The following is a 16,503-nucleotide window of genomic DNA, read 5'->3' on the forward strand; positions in this document are numbered from 1 at the left end:
TTTATACTTTAGCAAATCCATATCCCCTCCATTAACTACTTGATATGTGCACCTACTGCTGCTTTGTACCAAGCCTGGTGGATATTTTTACCCCAGTCTTTTAGAAGCGAGGCAATTGATGCCTTAGAAGGTAGAATTCTGTCAATAAGTGTTAGTTACATTCAGGTTCAGCATATTAATTTTTTCTTATCAATTGCTCTTTAAGAAATTAAGTATTTGACATACTTTTTGATTATTTTCATTTGGGTTTGAGTCTATTTTGTTTAACATAATATTACAAAAGCTTTTTATCATTTATTTGTTGCTTCTCTGGCATGCATTTTTTTTTTTTTGCCTTTTTAATTTCAACCTTTCTACATCAGTATATACCTTATGTGTGGCTTTTATAAAAAGTGGGTGGCTGAGATTTCTGGATATGACGAGCAGAGTGATGGCTAGAACTCAGATTCTGACCTTGGTAAAGGGATGAGAATCATGACTTAAAAGGACACATTTGCTTTTACAGAATATGGTAACTTTACCTCTTTTCCAGACTGGCAGAAATTCATGCAGTTCAAACAGCTTCTCCAGGATTGACCAAGAGCTGCCTCATGCATGCATCCATGCCAGGCTCCTCACAAGGCACCACTTGGCATTTTACATTTGCTCTCTTGGTCCCATGATGGCTCCTCCACTTTCCATGTATCCCACTGCTGCCTGGCATAAAAAATCCAGTGTCCTTGCCAAGGGCACCAACAGAGAACACTGCTAAAGTTTCCAATAAGAGGCTGCTCCAACTCTATTTAGAAGGGTCTAATGTTCATCAAATTCACTGGAAGCACAAAAGGTCTTGTCTTGAAGCTCCATTAGCTTGACTAAGCTTTATCAGCTTTATTGTATCCTTAACATATTTATGTGGCTGTAACACACAAGACTTTGTCATGATACTTAAACGTAGCATAACTTTTCTTGTAAAATATCTTGCTTCTTGATTTTCATTGACACAATTTATTTAGTTTACAGTGGCATAACTGGGATGGAAGAGGACAACGTGAGATTAATGCCATCTCCTCACCACACACACACTCAAAAACACACACACACACACACATACACACACACAAATCTGCAGTGCCACCACTGCTTCCAACCTGTGTGTATCAGAGGCAGCATTTTCCTTCTCTGCAAACTATGTCACGCTTGTAAGCCTGGGTCCCAAAGACTGCAAGTTCGTTATTCCTAGACATTCAAGTAGCTCTTAGGAGAAGTTATGTCTTCTCACCTTTCTGGGTATAAAAGTTCAGCCCTAGTCCAGTATCATCTGATTTGGCATCAGCTCCAGAACCTTCTGTAGCCTGCAGTTCCTCCCTCTTCCTGATTAATCGCCAGTGCTTTCTGTCCTTATCAATAAGCCGGAATTGATATTGGGAAAACAGTGAATGTGCCATAATTGAGAAAAGAGAATGATGATGGAGGTGTTTTATTTGCTAATAGCACTGGCACCACATTTCTGCCAACAAGAAATGCCCTATTAAACCAGTCTAGTGAAAAAGATGACACAGGAGATGGGCTCATGTATTCTTTGTATCTCTTAGGATGAGCAAATAAGGACATTCTGAGAGAATTAAGGGGCAGGGATATTGCTAATAACCAATCAAGAGCTTCCCTGGTTGCCCTTGGACAGAAACAACAGCAATAACAACAACAATAAGAACAACAAAACGTATTCTATGACAGCTAATTCAAATGTGCAAACTCCAGTATTTGGGCAATATAGGTGTGTGTGTGTGTGTGTTTTGTTTTTGTCTTCATTGTTCTGTTTCTGTCATTTTTGATCTTCTGAAGATTTCTTCACTCTATCCCATACATCTTTCTATGATTATGTTTAGGAAATGCTTATTTTCTCTCCAGAACAATAGTGTTGCCTTGTTACTATCTATCAAAAGTAAACATTGTAAAAGCCTACTTAATGTGAACACAAACAAAATCCAGCTTCTGTGTACTCATGTTATAAGAGTTATGTTTTCTCAATTTGCTTAAAAATGTGAATATAAGCACTATGAGGAAACTTCCTATTACAGCTAAATAAATAAAATAAGAGAACAAAAAAGCTGTACAAGCCATGCACATATTAATAATATTTTAAAGGGCTCGAACCTTTTCTTCCTGTAAATCTTGTAAGTTTTGATTTCTTAAATTTATATGAGTAAAATTTATGTTAAACTAGAAAAAAGTCAGGATATATATACTCTGTGCCCACATGAAAGCCATTATAATTGTAGACAAACTCAAAATGAGAAGCTATAATTGCCAACCCCATACTTAGAGAAAACAGTATACCTTTAAAAGAAGTTTAAAACATGGTGATATGAATTTTATACTAGAGCAATGCTGCTTCTAGACACGAGTGAATTAAATCAGAGTATTAAAATAATATGATTATGCAAGCTATTTTATACTGTGCTGTTAAGTTTTTTGTTTTTTTTTTTTTTGCAATTGATTTTTAAAATGGCCCTTAAAGTTTGTTCAAATGATTTGAAAAACTATAAGCACTCTGGTTTTCATCCTTGAGTAAAAGACAAGGGGTCCAACACCTGTTGCAGACATATGGAAGGATGGAAATAAGAATGTCGCCATTGAAGGGTGTGGTTAGTTTCAAATCAAACATTGTTTCAATAAAGATGTGTACACAAACATGGTGGAACTTTCAAAAGTGAGTAGGAGATGTGGATGTGCAGATTGATTGTGGATCTCAGGTCTAAGGAATGCAAGTCAGTCATCTGGGAATTGAATGAGAACAGGAAAGAAGGAGTGGACAGTGGGAAGCAAGGTGAAGGAGGAGTTTGCAGTGTGTTATTAGCTAGGAAGGGACTTGAGCAGATTTATTGTCTGAAAGGATGTAGATAATAGAAGGTAGGTTAAAAATTGGAGGAAGATAATTGATGCGCTAACTACTATGAGTAGGAGTGATTTAAAAATCCAGAAGATAGGTGGAAAATTAGATTTAGAAAAAATTTTCAGAATTGGAGGAAGATAATTGATATGCCAACTACTATGAGTAGGAGTGATTAGAAAATCCATACGTTAGGTGGAGAATTAGATTTAGAGAGAGAAATTGTTCTGAGACAGATGGTAGATAGGTAGTAATGACAGTGAATCTAGATGGGTTTATAGGTTGAGAGTGGGAAGTTTAATAACTTCTAGCTCATGGAGTGTTTGTTGATGGAAATGAGAAAAGTAAACATTGTCCCTGATTGTTTTCTCCTTCACTTCCCATGCTCAATCCATCAGTAAACCTAAAATAAAGTGATTGGTCATTGAATGTTAACTGTAGGGTTTGTGAATTTGACCAACTTGCTTGAACCCAAATATAATCATATGCTTAAAAGAACTAACCACAGAATTACTGGGCTTCAGGGTGAAAAGGATACCGTAAGTAATGCCATCTACCACTCCACCCCCCACGAAATGTACAAGAATGCTTGTTTCCTATGGCAGCATTTAGCACTTCTCATCATTGGCTTTCAACACACCACTCTAGTTTATTCCTCTGTAGGACAAATGAAAAAGATTTACTGACATGGATCTTGATCTTTGAAATTTACTTTTGAAATCTCTTAAACATATTTGTGTTTTTAACCGTAGCTCCAACATCATACTCAAACATATTTTTCCCATGCCAAAAAATTGTATTTTACCTGTTTTATATATAAAATTGCTTTGGGTTACGTCACTCCCAATTCAAGAGAGAAGGAAGAACAGTCACATGGAGAGTCCAGACAGGCCCAGTAGACCAGACGACATTCTTAGCATTTACAAGTCTGTAATGAATTCAAATAGAAAATGACAGTATGGAAATCTGGAGGTCGACTGCCTAATTCTGATTTCAAGCCCTACCACTTACGACTGTATTCTTAGGCTAGTTACTTAATGTCTGTGTGCTGTCTGTTTTCCTCAGCTATAAAACAAGCATAGCACTGTTCTCTACCTCATATAATGTTAAGGAAGAAAGGATTTACTATATTTAAAGTCATTAGAATAATATCTGGTACATATTAATTACTGCAGTGGTATTCGCTATTTTCATGGATCTAACTAAATGAAAATAAATTAAGAATTAAAATGAGACAACAAAAAACACTTTTAGTCATGTAGATATATCTCAAAGTTGTATTCTTACTGTTCATTTGTGTAGAATATTTGAGAACTCTGGGTCTCATAAAAATTTGATTGACTTGTATTTTAGTTTGTATCATAGGAAAATTCTTGAAGATTATAGTGGAGTGCAAATTGATTCTAAAGTCTGCATTCTTTTTTGTAGCATAAATACTAATTTCTATCAAAATACTGGATTTATTTTTCTACGGCCAATTAATAAATGGTTGGCAGTTAAATATTGGCGCTGCATATTAGCTCATTAGATTTTTGAGGATGATTATGAACAACACTGTAACACGACTTTAGTTTTTCCACATTTTATTTGTCATTTATTTGATAAAAGTGTAACACAGTCAAGACAATTTAAAAATTCTGATGAGTTATTCAAAGCCAATGCAAATAATAGAGATTGTTAGGTAACTTAGAAAACTAGTATAGATTTTATTTGATGCCACTTTCAGCGTGTACTTGTCAGTAAGAGGGAGAACAATAAGAATGAATGACATAATTCAAGATATCTGAGATTGTGGAAATTTGAGGAAAAGTATTGTTCTCCAAGACTATCCTGTTAGGTAGTTGAGCTATGCATTGAAAATATCACAGTATCAAAGCTGATTTTTATAATCAGAAGGTTTGTAAACATAGTTGTGTCACCTGGTCAGGAAATGACATGTATTCATGACTTGTTCTGGGGATACCACTGTATTCTGTGATACACTTGGCATACGTGAGTTGTAAAAACCTAAACAAACAACATGCTTATTTCAGTTAAGGAAAATAAGACTCAGAAATATGAAATGATTGGTTCAAAGTTCTAGAGTCAGCACTGAAGCTGTTTTGGTCTTAAATCAAAACAAGTTGCATTTTTCTAAAGTTGTCAATTCTCTGTTTCTTTCATTTATAAAATGAAGAGGCCTCTGATATGATTCAGTTATAATCTAATCAGTTAACAGTAGTTTCCAGAAAGTTCATCTGCAATGTGGCTAGCAGTATGAAATGTCATTGGATTATGAAATAAATATATTGTGCAAGCCTGAGCTATTAAATTGTAATTTAGAGTTCTACTGGAAAAAGGTACCCATGATACAAACATGTGATTGGTTGGGCCAGACATTCTGCAGCTTTTTAGTCTCAAAACTCCTTTCCTCTCCTAAGAATTATTGAAGACCTCAAAGTGCTTGGCTTATTGGCTGTATCATTCAATACTTATTATATTAGCCATTTAAACTGAGAATATTTTAAATAGCTATTTATTAAGTAACGTACAAATCATGCCGATAAACCAATAAAGTGTTAAAATAAATAGCATATCATATTAAAATATAAATTAATATGAAGACATTAATGCATACTAAAATATTAATTGGAGGAATGGCATTAATTTACATTTTTTGCAAATCTACTGTCAGGTTGACTATGCTGGATTATCACCCCTGCTTATGCATTCAATCTGTTATGATGTGTTGTTATGGTAGAAGTAGATGAAGAGAACCCAGTCTAACAGAGAGATGTAGCTGGAACAGGAAACAGTATCTTTTTTCTTTTTTTTTTTTTGAGACGGTGTTTTGCTCTGGTTGGCCAGGCTGCAGTGCAATGGCGTAATCTCAGCTGACTGCAGCCTCCACCTCCTAGGTTCAAGCAGTTCTCCTGTCTCAGCCTCCCGAGTAGCTGGGATTACAGGCATGCGCCCCCACGCCCGACTAATTTTGTATTTTTAGTAGAGATGAGGTTTCTCCAGTTCGTCAGGCTGGTCTTGAGCTCCCAACCTCAGGTGATCTGCCTGCCTCGGCCTCCCAGAATGCTGGAATTAAAGACATGAGCCACTGCTCCCAGCCAGGAAGGAGTGTCTTAATAGGCTTTTCAGATACTGGTGATTATTCTTTTATACTACACCAAAGCTCAAGTGATAGCTTCTTAAAGATTAGTTGCAACAGGGAATATGCAATTGTATTAATGAATTTCTTTGTATTCTGTTACATTAACATCTATTAGTGTATTTTCCTCTTAAAAGGGCTCTGTTCCACATGGATGCTTGTTTAACTTTGTGCATTATTTATTTGGCAGTTACTGGATTACTATTATGCAGAACTGCTAAATGTTGACACAAATAAAAAATCACATTTGTTCACATCAACAACAATCTCATTTAAAAAATTCTCTCAGTGCTGGGAAGCTGTCAAGTGCACTGTGGCAAATTCATCTCCTTCCCTTGAAGCTTGAATTTTATCATTGGCAACAAATATTGTCAGTTGTTTTTCTTAAAATCAACAGACTCGTTTTGTTCATTTTCAACAAAATGTCTGCCAAACATCCAAATCTAAATAACTGTAATATGTTTTTCAAGCAAAAATGATGCTCCACGAAAAAAAAATGGGTAGCTCACACAATTTGAGTAACTACAAGGTGCTTTTTCTTGAGAAAAGCAGGAAACAATTCAGGCTGCAGCAAAAATACCTTATCCATACTTAACGATTCCTCTTACAGAATATTAAAACATTTACTCTAGACTTCAGAATTTAAAACCATTGTTTTTAATGCTTCTTCGTGATGATTTTTAGTAAAATTCCTTTTTGTTTTCCTACTGTGCAGTTGCATGACAGTGAATTAGGCAGTGAATACTAGCTGCTAAGATTTGGTGCCACAGTCCTGATTCATTGCTAAGACACCAGCAGTTTTATCCACCACTGTTTTTGTGCCATCAATGCACATGTCAACCCAGATGTCCCAGCATAAACCGCAGGATTTGAAAGTTATCCAAAAATTTGAATATTTCAGCACTACCTCCATTTGTTGTCAAGCATTCACATAAAAGATGATCCTTGATCATTGGCCCATGCTGACACTGGACTAGTTCAAGCAAAATAAGGAAGCCCAGCCAAGTCTGTATATCCGTTCATTTTCTAGACAAAAGTGAAGGTCTCCAGACAAGGCGTTAACTCTGTCTTCTTGTCTAAGCTGAAACTTTAATCAGTACATTACCGTGTGATGGGAAAGTGGCAGTGTCTTGGTTTCTTTTACTGGCTTTTCATCCAGTAGTCATTCAGCAATGGCAGGTGTAAATGGCTTTATTAGCCTCCTGTGAGTTTCTCGACCAAGGCGTCACAATAACTGCGAGACATTTCAATGAATTCACTATGTTGAGTTTGAAAAGTGATATTTGGCTTTTAAAGAACGAATGATGTCTATATTTAAAATACACTTTTTAAATAATTCTTATTTGTCTCAATGCTTGCATCACACATTCAGAATAAAACCACTCAAAAATGCCTGTTTTTCTAGGTCCTAATAAAGTAAAGTATTAACATCTATAAAGTGGATGAAAAGATAGATGTTCTCATATTTTCATTTTTATTTACAGGTTTGTTTGATTTTATTTGGAATAGAATCTTCCCTTCCATAAGAAACCTGTTTGAAATGTCAGTGTCACCTTTTTTCATAATTTAGAAATAGATGGTGTGACCATGGTGGAGACAGTGAATCTTTTAATCTCTCCTTTCTTTTTTTTTTTTTTGAGATGAAGTCTCGCTCTGTCGCCCAGGCTGGAGTGCAGTGGCCGGATCTCAGCTCACTGCAAGCTCCGCCTCCCGGGTTTACGCCATTCTCCTGTCTCAGCCTCCTGAGTAGCTGGGACTACAGGCGCCCGCCATCTCGCCCGGCTAGTTTTTTTTTTTGTATTTTTAGTAGAGACGGGGTTTCACCATGTTATCCAGGATGGTCTCGATCTCCTGACCTCGTGATCCACCCTTCTCGGCCTCCCAAAGTGTTAATCTCTCCTTTCTAAGACAAATTTCCATCCTTCACCATAAGAAAAATATGGTATAACTGTATTTTATTTAAGAGGAAATATAAGTAAGCCCTATATTGTTATATCTCTAGATAAAATTTATTTATAAAAGTTTCAAATTAGATAGATAAGTAAATAGATTTACAAAATAAAGCAGCAAACATACTTAATTCTTGCTGTGGTTCCATGTAACTTTAATAAACATTTTGAAGCTTAAAAATAACATTGTATTGGACAAAAATCGGGTTACTGAGATTGTATTAAGAACTGAAAATAACCAGTAAGTGTTCAGTAAAATCACTGAGAACAAACTAAGCTAATCTCTGAAAATGTGTGTTATTTACACCCTAATCTTAGAATATTTGAAAATACAAGCACATGCTTTATTAGTCATAGTAGTGTTAACGCCATGTCATGTAATATCTGAAAACTCTTCCATATATTTTTGAGAAAATGAGACTGCAAAAAGACAAATAGAATTTTAGTATTATTATGAAAATAGTGACCTTTGGATCTCGATAACAGAACGCTCCTGAGCTCATAGAATGATAGTTGCAATAACATTTTAAAAACTTCAGTAATTTCACATAATTGAAGTATATTATTTACTGAGGAAAAGTCAAATTGGAGTCCAGGAAAATGCTGTCTATGCTCCACATACTCATCAAGTGAAGCTGACGGAGTTTCACATTTCCAGTGCATGGAAGAAAGACAGACCCTGTAGGAATTTTTTAAAGACGGTTGTAAGCACCCAGCCTGCGAGTAAAGTTAACTTTTGTCTGCATTTATTGGCCGAGCTCACTTCCATGGCCACGTACAATTGCAAGGGAGGCTGGAAAACAGTCTAGATGTGAGCCTAGAAACAAAAGGGGAGAGATTTTTAAACATGAGGCTGCTCTGTAATAGAGTGTCTGATGTGATATAGTTACTGTGAGAACCTGCGGATTGGAAAAGTGTTAAGTATAAAGTCTTGCAATTACATCAACATATAATACAATCACGTTGGGGTAAAGTAACTGTATTATTTATAGGAAGAGACGTGTTAAATTCAGTACTCAGGATGGTCACCTATTATGCCCAAGCACTGTTCTAGGTCCTGGATAGAGAAGATCAAGAGACACAAAGTCCCTTATAGCACATTTTTAGCACCAGGGACCAGTTTTGTGGAAGACAGTTTTTCTATTTGCTGGGGTGGGGGATGGTTTCCAGATGATTCAAGTGCATTACATTTATTGTGCTCTTTTTCCATTATTATTACATAGTAATATATAGTGAAATAATTATACGACTCACCATAATGTAGAATCATTGGGAGCCCTGAGCCTGTTTTCTGTAACTAGACAGTTCCATCTGGGGGTTATGGGAGATAGTGGTATCAGAAGTGTGTTGCTTATGTCCAGTCTACTCCGTGATCTCGTTTCAGTTGCCATCACTGCAGAAAACCCTGCTTCACAAAGATAGGATGTAGGAAATGGGAGGAGGCTTTTCAGTGCGTTCTGTGACAATCTCAGGATCTTCTGCCTTGACTTTAATCCAGAACGTATGGAGATTTGAAGTTGTCTCAAACACACTTTTAAGGCCACCATCATTTGCAGTATCAGGCATTTGATCCTCTTCTAGCATGGCTAAAGTCCATTCACCGGCTTATTTGCAAATGAGTCACGGATCTATTCCTTCCCAGTTCCGGGGACTTTTTTGGTTGGGAAGCAATGCTCAAGCTCTTCTGAAAGCTGAGATGGGTGCTCATGCACCAGCTGTGAGAAAGAAGGCCCTGGCTCCGTCCCTTTCAAAATCTCTGCTAACGTTTGAAAGATGTCAGAAATTCCATTGTTCACTCGTCACCCCCATAATTCCAGTTTGGCTTTGAATGCAGTCACTTTATTTGCTGACTTGAACACAGTTGTTGTTCTCCCCAAAGTGACAGATTGAGTTCGTTGAGCAGGTTGAATACGTCACACAAGTAAGCAAGTTTTGCAACTCAATCTGTGTTACTGAAATGTGTTGCCAGGGATGACTATTTGTCTACAAGAAATCTCTGGAGTGGCTGTCTTAGCTAAAAAACTCTGGCCAGTGATCCACATTGGGAAAGCCATCTCACTTCTGTGTATAAGAGAAGACGTGTGCTCAGCGTCCATCTCCTCAGAGCTGCACAAACAGATGTGAGTTAAGGGCATGTACTTTAATTGTGGTTGATAGTTTTGCTCACTTTCTGCAAAATGTTTAGTACACATGACATTTTTTGTCTAGCCAGCACAGCATTTCTGTGTGGATGATACAGTGCATAGACTCACATTCCCTACCTTTGACTGAGGTAGGGAAACCAGAAAACTGTCCCGTCATGACAGCCACTCCATTCGTGTGTATCCGGACACAAAATGACTAATTCAGTTTTCCTGATATATAATCATTCAAAGACTTGAATAGTTCTCCAGCTGTGATGTTGTTTGGCAATAAAAGTGCACATAACATATCCTCATGCACATCCTCCTGAAAATACACTGTACAGAAGCAGATACTGTTGCCTCATTGTCAGTACTGGTAGACTTATCATCCCAGATTGCGTTCCACAGTGACTCATTAATCCTAACAGTTGTGCATCAGTATCTTCTGCCATTTCATCAGTTCATCTAGTTATGGTGCTAGCTGAAAGGAACCATCTTTTGAACTGCAGCCTCTCCTAAGAGTTAGTGACAGATGTCCTCAGCAGCAGGCAGGATCAACTCTTCACCAATAATAAAGGGATTCTTAGCTTTAGCAATGAAGTGAGCCACTAAGAATGATGCTCTCAGTGCAGACACATTTGTTGAAGTGATAGTTTTCAACAATTGCTTCTGTTCATTATGTTTACATTTTTTTCTTTTAAAAAACTAGTGAAGGGTGCTTGGTCACCATGTGGCAAAGCAGTTTTGAAGGTTTAATGGCTTCCTTGGATAACTGGTCGCCACACATTGTACAGAGTGGTCTTGGAGAGTGTGAACCATCTGTTGCAGTGAACCTGTAACTTAAGTGGGACTCTTGGTATTCTCTTTAAGTGCAGCTTTCTTTTTGTTGGCAATCTTAGGGTCTTCTGCTGTCTAATCATTGGGTCTTTCACCCTTGTCAAAGAAGCTCTCTGATGACGTTTGTTTTCTAACTCATTTTGGCTAGGCTTAGCTTGTGGGCTTACCAAAACTGTGACAGAGACAAGTGTGCAGTGTGGGAAAGAGGCATGGATGGAAGTATTAAATAAAATAATGTGTGTCATGTGTGTGCCACATGCAGACTAAAATAAGTGGCAGATTTTGACTTAAAGCCTGCCCCCAGATGCAGCTGTACAACTGAAGTACATCAACTCACTTGCTACTCTAAAGCCTGCCACCAGATGCTGCTTGTTACTTGCCACTCAGTGATAGGGTTTTGATATGAGTCTGGAAGTGATTGAATTATTATGGTCTCTGTGCAGTCAAACGTCTTTGCTAATGAATTTGCTAATGTTAACTTGTATTTCCGGCTGCTCCCAGTGCTAGCATCACCACCCCAGATCATCAGGCATTAGATTCTCATAAGGAGCATGCACCCTAGGTCCCTCGCATGCACAGTTCACAGTAGGGTTGAAACTTCTATGAGAATCTAATGCTGCTGCTGACCTGACAGGAGGAGCAGCTCAGGTGGTGACATGAGCGATGGGAAGCTGCTGTAAATACAGTTGATGCTTCCTTTGCTCTCCTGCCTCTGCTTATCTCCTGCTGTGCGTACCGCAGCTGGTTGGGGAACCCTTCCTTACAGAGGTTCTTGATTATGGAGCAGTGGAAGTAGACGGTTAGTAAAAAATTAAACAGACAAATAGTTAAATAATTGTAAATTGCAATAATGTGAGGGAAGCAAAATTAGGGACAGTGCTGTTTTAGAGAGGATTGTCAAGGAAGGCGTTTCTGAGAACGTAATATTTTAGCCCAAAACCAAAGAATGAGAAAGATTCAATTCTCCAAAGCCAGGAGAAAGGTATTGCAGAGAAACAAAAGAACAAGTTCCTGGTACAGAGGATAGGAACAGCCTGGGGTGTTTGAGAAATAGGTGAATGTGATCAGAAAGAAGAGAGTGGAACCAGCAGCATGGAGCCAGGGACCAAGGGCAAGAACTTACAGGAAGATGCATTATAAAGATTGATGGTCTCACTCTAAGGAAAGTGGAAAATCAGGAGAGTTCCATGTGTAATAGTTTATTTGATTTACATGTGTAATAGTTTATTTAGATTGCTAAGTAGAGAACAGACTTGAGGGATAGATCCAGAGTAGAAGACTAGTTACCAAGTCCAACTTTATCATGCATCTGCCTAATAATTCATGTCCTCGCCCACAAACAACCTTGGCCAATCGGTCTTTATAATCTTAAGTTGAATTTAGGCTGTTTTAAAAAAAAGAATATTGTTTATTGGTTTGTTTTTGCAGGTCATATGGCCCATCTATTATTGTGATACTAATATAAATGGAATTGCAAAAACATTTTTTTCCAAAAGTTTTGTTTTTTAAACTATCAGTGCTATCACTGTTCATACAAAGACAAAAATAAATTTTCAGTTCCCAGAACTGGCATTTCTCTCAACATTGCCTGGAATGAGTTATAAAAATGACAAATGTTTAGCCTTCAAACCAGAAAATAGAGTATCAACTACATTCCACAAAAATTGTAGAAACAGGCACGTAAAGCTGAAATATTCTAATCAAGAAGGAGATAATGAGTATTAATTATGAATATAATTAAGCATTATTCTTAATAAGAAGGATACAATGAATAACAAAAAGTCTAGATAACAGGTCATCAAGGTTGATGGAAAAATAAGGAAGATACGGGGGACCTCGTCAATACCAATGAAACTGCTTGATGGAAACAACCAATTTTAGCAGTGTTATGCAAAACATAGCTTTTATTGCACAGTAGGTGTTAAATACGTATTTATTGAAATAATAGCCATATATCTATTGATTTAGATGAAGAAACAAATTTCTACTAGGAAGTGTCTTGGTCCAAATGATCTGTGATGTCCCTATTTTTTAAATGGAAATTGCTTACAGTTTCTTTTTTTTCTTTTTTTCTAAAAAGATTTTTAAAATCTATTTTCAAAACAGCTTTGCAAAGGAATCTGTAACTTGTTTCAAAATTTGTTAACACTTTCTAATAGTGTCTGTAATAAAATAAGTCTAAATAGCTCATGTGATCAGATTGTAGTATGGCCAATCCAGGCCTCTCAGTTTCAACAGATCAGTTCACATAACTGTTTGACAAAGCAAGAAACAACAACAAAAACAAAACCTTTAATAACGATAACTAAACTAACAATCAGCCTGTAGTTACAGGTTTTGCATGTCCAGGTACACAGACATGCAAAGAAATGCACTTAAATACACACATACATATTAGCACACATAGTCTTAATATCCAGAACTTAACCTCTTCTAGAAAGAGTGCTGCTTTTTATATTGCAGTCCTGAATTGTTGTTGAGCAATGTCTCATAAAATATTTCTAACTCTAAAAGATTTAAACTTAGAGCTGATGCCATGGTAGTAACAACAAATATATTTCCCAATCATCTTTTAAATTATATGCCACTTTCCTTTAACATATAGTCATCGATGCCTTCACTGACTCATAAGTCAAAGACACCTCAACTCAAAGTGGCAAGGGCCACAAGGACATGTATTATTTCAAAAAGCCTAATTTCAGGTATTCAGGAAGAATAATAAGTTCAAGAGATCACCATGGTAGCTGTAATTAATAACAATATATCCTGTAATATACTTGAAAATTGCCAGAATGTAGATTTTAAGTGTTCTCACTATGCAAGAAAATGATAGATACATATGAGGTAAGACATGTGAATTATCTTTAGCCATTCGACAATGTACACACATACCAGAACATCACATATCAAAACATCACATTGTACACCATAAATGTAAACAATTTTTATTTGTCAAATGGAAAAAAAACAGTATAAATCTTGGAGAAATGCAACTCCAGAATAAGTTACTCCATAAATATATACAATGAATATGTACTTGTAATAATTAAAAATTTAAAATTTTTAAAAAATAGGAATATATGTGTATCAAATAAGGTAATACAGTGTCTCAGTGACATCATTAATGATTCATGGTTCTACACATTTTCATTGTGCTCATCATCACAATTAGCCTTTTCTTATATTAACACCTTCAACATTGAAAGTTGGCTAATGCGTGATTCCACGACATCCAATACAAGCATGACTGCAATAGGAGCCAGAAAAATGGTATACACCTTGTCTCTATTATGAGGAAGACTTTCTCAGAAGCTCTCTAAAAGGCTCATCTTTATATTTCATTGACTGTATACCTACCTCAAAATCAATTCCAGGAATGAGTATGAGACCACCAATTTGCCTTTTCACCGTTAGAAAACATCTTAGACTCATGACACAGCAGGCTTTTCCTGAAATACGTAAATAAGCAGAGGACAGGTGGCTGAGCCTGGGCTTGACTGCGAGGAAGATGAGGAGGGTGGGTGTTGAGTTGACAAACTAGAATACTGAGGAATGCTTTGAAAGTTAGCATAGTATGAAATGTTGCAGAGAAAGATTTGATGAAAACAGAATTGTTCCGTCAGCCAAAGGAGAGCAGTTCTAGATTTTACATCTTAATTTGTGCTTCAAATATTCTAGTTAAAAACTGTGTTACTACACTTTACAGAATATTTTGAATCAGCAAAGAGGATAGTATCTAGAACACAGGGAAATTGCCCCAAACCTTGAATTACCGACGGATACCTTTTACAAGAACATCTATTCTCCTGTTATGAAGGATAGATCATATAATTAATTTAATCATTCCACCTACGGAGTTATAGGTAATGAGTAAGATTTTTGTTTGATACTTAGAGGCAGGAGTGGCATTAGAAAAAAAAATTTAAATTGTGTATTTTGTATTGAGAAAAAAACCTTGTAGTAATACTAAATTAACATTTCAGTCCCAATATCATTATGCACTTTTTATTTAATCATTTACTCTCCCCTAATGTGTTTTTAAAGGCAGATTTCTGGATAATTTAATGATACATAACTTAAAATCAATGTAAGTAATAAATGTAGAATGGGACTAATTAATTGTCTTTTTCTCAATTTTTAAGATCCTGACTTTAAGGACCTTGGAGCTTTGAAACCATTACCAGGTTGGTAAAATAGATATTTCATACTGTTCAGAAGACTTTGCTTTCTGCTATGAAATACACTTTTGGTTTATTATTCAAGATCCATTTTTGTGTGTTTGTTTGGCATTTTGTTATTTAGCGTGTGAGTTTGAGATGGGCGGTTCCGAAGGAATTGTGGAGTCTGTACAAATTATGAAGGAAGGCAAAGCTACTGCTAGCGAGGCTGTTGATTGCAAGTGGTACATCCGAGCGCCTCCACGGTCCAAGGTCAGTCTTAAGATGAAACCCACACTTGACAGCTGACGTGAGAAGTGTCTATAACGTGCATTGCTTTGAAACAACTGGACATGTCTAATACATTTCAGAGTGCAGTCATCATAGGTTATGATTTCATTTTGATTTTTGAGATGTAACTTGTCTTCTCTTGACCAATCTAAATTTGATGTCATAAATAGCAATCTAGAGAGTGAGTTGAATAAATTATTTGATAACCTAGACAAGAGACTTTAAGGTAAGTCAGCCTGTCTGAAACGTGGATTGAAATGGTATGCAAGAGCTATGGCTCTAAGTATAATCACACTTGCACTCTTATTGTCAATATCTGCAGTTGGTTGATTTTGTAAACTAAAATTATATCTGTAGAGGTTTTTCTGGAGCCTACAAAATCGTGAATATCTGGCATGTAAAATACAAGTGTGGCAAGGGCTGGCAGCAATGGTAACAGGGCCTGGGAGATCCTGTGCCCATTTGAAGGAGACAGGCATGACTTAGCTGCCCGTGAAGCTCCGTGTGATGCTGTTATGAGAAAATGTGGGTCCAGCATTATCAAGCCCTCCATTATTTCTCATAACTTGCCAAAAATCTAGGTTTTATGTTAATCACCCTGATTTTTGAGGGTTGGCAATACATTGTAAAAATTAAAAGTGTTACATATATTAAGCTAAGTCTATTGTGGGTTACATTTTGACTCAGACCCCCATTTTGGAAACATTTCCATGGAGCAACTATGTTGATTCTGTTTATGGAAACATTTTCCAAAATACAGAGGATGAGTCATTTTGTGCCAGCAGGTGTCATAGAACTAAGGTGTTATTTGTTCATTCTCCTGCTTTTGTTTTTATTCCTCAGTTACAAAGTTGTAAGAAAAAATATTGACTTACTAGATTTGTAGTCATTTATTTATTGAGGCTGAAACTGTGTGTTATTTAATTAATTGATTTTGTGACTCTATAAATTCGCAAGCCCTCTGCTGGAGACATGAAAAAGCATGCCAGGCCCTGTTCTCAGGTGTTTCTGTTTAGTTCTTAGACAAATATGTAACAGAATAATCTAAGCAGTAAGGTTAGATCATTGGGGTATTTGTAAGGTATAACAGAGAGAGAGAAAAGACCCCTTACACCAGGTAGGGTAAGTCAATGGT

General features: G+C 36.6%; 1 protein-coding gene across 2 annotated transcripts in view; it reads left to right on the forward strand.

The window, feature by feature from the left end:
• NETO1 (neuropilin and tolloid like 1) overlaps positions 1–16,503 on the forward strand; it is a 126,332-nt gene that overhangs the window by 58,728 nt on the left and 51,101 nt on the right. For both annotated transcript variants that reach the window (XM_026455195.2, XM_026455196.1), the window contains exons 5-6: positions 15,063–15,104; positions 15,223–15,350. In XM_026455195.2, coding sequence (XP_026310980.1) covers positions 15,063–15,104; positions 15,223–15,350 — 170 coding nt within the window. The remainder of the gene's footprint in view (positions 1–15,062; positions 15,105–15,222; positions 15,351–16,503) is intronic.

This window comes from Piliocolobus tephrosceles, chromosome 18 (assembly GCF_002776525.5).
Source record: "Piliocolobus tephrosceles isolate RC106 chromosome 18, ASM277652v3, whole genome shotgun sequence".
Classification (NCBI taxonomy): Eukaryota; Metazoa; Chordata; class Mammalia; order Primates; family Cercopithecidae; genus Piliocolobus; species Piliocolobus tephrosceles.